The 3,853-nt window shown below is 34.1% G+C and overlaps 1 protein-coding gene across 1 annotated transcript; it reads left to right on the top strand.

The window, feature by feature from the left end:
* Positions 1-2,038: 2,038 nt before the first annotated feature.
* Positions 2,039-3,186, top strand: LOC111614740. The gene has a single exon (XM_023356104.1). The coding sequence runs from the start codon at positions 2,072-2,074 to the stop codon at positions 3,146-3,148; it is 1,077 nt and encodes a 358-aa protein (XP_023211872.1). The 5' UTR covers positions 2,039-2,071; the 3' UTR covers positions 3,149-3,186.
* The last annotated feature ends 667 nt before the right edge of the window (positions 3,187-3,853 follow it).

Consider the following 3,853-nt stretch of genomic DNA (forward strand, 5'->3'; position numbering starts at 1 on the left):
TTTAAAGATGCATATTTAACCGCGACATCCAAACCGTACGGTTATTTATTAATCGATTTCCACCCGTCCACGGATAAGGAATTGTGTTTGAGGGATTCGTGTTTTCCCGACAACCAAGGCGTGTATTGGGTTTATATTCCACAAAAATGACGAATATTAAAAAAAATTATCATTTGTTAAATGTGCTTGCAAAGACAACACCCGCTCAGAGAAAGGCTTTGTTAAAAGAAGCTTCCCCCGATCAAATAAAAGTCATATGCGAAATTTGCGACAACACGCTTAAAGGCCGTTTGCCCGTTAATGTGAACAAGTTAAAAAAATATAAAGGATGTATACGGAAACTCGCAAATAAAAAAATAGCTCTCCAAGCAAAAAAGAAGATTTTGGTAAATCAATCTGGAGGATTTTTAGACGCAATTTTAGGTCCAATAATATCATTAGCTAAAAAACTTTTTGGATTCTAATGGCTCAACGAATGGCGCTACTACCACCTGAATTGATACCTAAATATCAATTACAAAAACCGGAAATACGGTTACACGATAATATTCAAGATTTATTAGAAGAAAGTACTTTGACGGATGATTTGAAAGTTAAACTATTAAGTCAATTGATTTCGAGATTTAAACAAACTATCCATGCACCGAAAGAACCGATTCGAGTTTCTTTAACATCGCAACCAACCGAAGAATCTCAACAACAATTGCCCGAACCGACAAAACCATCGTCTATCGAAGATCAGATAACAGTCTCGATACCGCTAGCATATCAAAAGTATGTTCCGCATATCATTCAATTATTAAAATCTTACCAATACGATTGGAACGAAAAAGGAGAATTAGTGGTGAATAACGAACCAATAATAAACAGTCACATAGTAGATTTAATGTCCTATCTTATGCGAACGAGAAAATCGACCATTGTACCCCCGGGTTTTGACACCTTTTGGAATGGAATTATCAAAGCGAATATACCCAAAGAATGGATTGGAAATAAAGCATTGTCGACTCGATTAAAAATAGGAGAATCCCCCGTACTTCGTTTTCGATCACCATCGATTCCATCGCCTCCGATTCGATTGATTAGTGTTAGGAAAAAAACTGGCGGAGCATCTGCTACAAAAATTCCTAAACGAGTTGCGTCGTCTAAAAGAAAGCATATTTCATGGAAAGATTATTGAGATCTATTTATTACACTCCATCTCACCCCGCATCGTTTGGTGGCGTAACAAGCCTAGTAAAAGCGACAAAGTTGCCGAGAAAAACTGTCGAAAAATGGCTATCGACTCAAGATACGTATACTCTACATAAACCAGTACGAATAAATTATACGCGTCGTAAAACTAAAGCTCTATATCAAGGAGAATTATTTCAATCCGATCTGATGGATGTTCGACAATTTTCGAAAGTCAATAATGGAATAAAATATTTATTATCAACTATCGATGCATTTTCTAAATATGCGTATGTAATTCCAGTTAAAGACAAAAAACCGGAAACGATAAAAAAAGCGTTTCAAAAAATATTTAGAAAAATAATTCCTCGGTTTATCCATACCGATAAGGGTAAGGAGTTCATGAATTCTGTTATTAAGGATTTATTTAAAAAACATCAAATAAATCATTATTATACTCATTCGGAAACGAAAGCATCGATAGTGGAACGATTTAATAAGACCTTAAAAAATAAAATTTATCGTCTTATTACTTATCGAAATTCCAATAAATATATTGATAAATTAAACGATTTGGTACGAGCGTATAATAATAGCACGCATCGAAGTATAGGAATGTCTCCGGCAGAGGTTAAACCCAAACATCATTCGCAAATTTTTAATCGACTTTATGGTAAAACGAAAACTAAAATAAAATATAAATTTAAAATCGATGATAGAGTTAGAGTTTCTAAAAAACGAAAAACTTTTACGAGAGGTTATTTACCCGGATGGAGTAAGGAAATTTTCATTATAAAAGAACAACATCCTACCAATCCAGTTACTTATATCCTGAAAGATTATAACAACAACACGATTAAAGGACGCTTTTATAACGAAGAATTGCAGAAAGTAAAAAATGGATAATTTTTATGTGACTCTAATAAGCACCGCGAGTATGGATTTTTTTCCAAAAAATACTCAATCCTCCTTCACATCGAAAATTAATCCACCGATAAATTTAACAGGATCTTGGGAAGTGGGTTTATCCCAAATAATAATACCACGTTCGTGGTTTAATATCACTAGTGAAAATAACAAATACGTCATTACTACTAAGGAAATGAAATTGATTAAAATAAGAGCCGAAGATTTATCTACTCTAATTCCGTTACAACCTATGCAAGGAAACAACTCGAGTCATATATTCGAAAATATTACGAATAATTTGAAAGCTTTGAAAAAGGATCATTTTATTAATTTTTCTTTTAACAAAGAGGATAGCACTGTAAAAATTTACGTCGCTAATGATTGCGAATTGCGTTTACTTCCAGATAGTGGTGGCATATTTCTCTCTATGCTGAATTTAGATAATCAAAATCCGTTCATTATACAGGGAGAAGAAGAACTAACATTTCGATATACTCCGTCTTTACAAGATTTTAGTGGAGAATTTTTTACTTTAATCGAGAAAAATAGGTATGTAGAAGAAATAAGAACCGAAAATGTTGAAAATATATTACAAATACCGAGAGGATTATACGGAACAAAAGATTTTCTTAAAGCATTTCAGATAATAAGTTTTAAATCGCTTCCGGATAAAAAGCTACTATTGAAAATTCCACGGGGATCTTCAGTCAAATTTAATAAACAATTAAAAGATATATTAGGATTTGATCAATTAGAATATCCCGAAGGAGAATTTATAGGGACGTATCCTTTAGAATTAAACGCTGGAATAACGGAAATATTTGTATATTCTAATATAATAGAATCTCATCATGTAGGGGATACTTCGGCTCCGTTGTTTCGAGTAATTCCCCTCATGGGAGAAAAAGAACAACAAATTGATAAAATTTATAACACTCCATTATTTTTTCCCGTTCGAACCAATCACATCGAGACTATATCTATAGATCTGCGCTCATCCACGGGTGAAAACATAATTTTTACTTCTGGAAAATCGCTTTTGGTATTATGTTTTAGACGAGTATAAAAATCCATTTTCACAAAAGAATCATTTATTTAATAAAATGAAGCTTAAACCAGAGGACTGTATCGCTTATTATCGATCGCAGGCGGGAGGATTTTTTTATCCCGATTCTATATATCCGCACACCCGTTATTTTACCCCTCAATCGGGATACGGACAATACTTTAAAGGTCGTCCGATCCAAAGAGGATACGGATTTTTTGGAGACGTGTTCAGACAAGCAATTCCAATATTAAAAGATGCGGGAAAATATATTGGAAAGAAAGCGTTAAATATGGCAAAAGATATCGGATCCGATTTACTCAGCGGGAAATCGTTAAAAGATTCCGCCCTAACACGTATAAAAGAACTAGGTGAAGGAGTGAGAGATGACGTCATTCAAAAAGTTCAAAGCGGGTCGGGTAAAAAACGAAAACGTCGAAGAAAAAGCGTAAAACAAAAGAATATTAAGAAGAGGAAGGAAGTCGATATTTTTTCTTAAGAATAAATGGACCCCTCATCCTGTCCATGTTTGAAGTCCGAGCTCGCTTTTTTCGCAACAATCCCCACACAATTGTCTATAGATCATACTACTCCGACTATCCTTTTCCCCATAGCCTCCATAAGTAACCAGACATCTCCTATAGAATTTTTAATTCCCGGTTCGGGTGAAAGCTTAATAGATTTGAGCAGTATTTCGATTAATGCTCAATTATCCGTTACTAAACG

This window comes from Centruroides sculpturatus, unplaced genomic scaffold (assembly GCF_000671375.1).
Source record: "Centruroides sculpturatus isolate CEXI.00-Female unplaced genomic scaffold, Cexi_2.0 scaffold2277, whole genome shotgun sequence".
Classification (NCBI taxonomy): Eukaryota; Metazoa; Arthropoda; class Arachnida; order Scorpiones; family Buthidae; genus Centruroides; species Centruroides sculpturatus.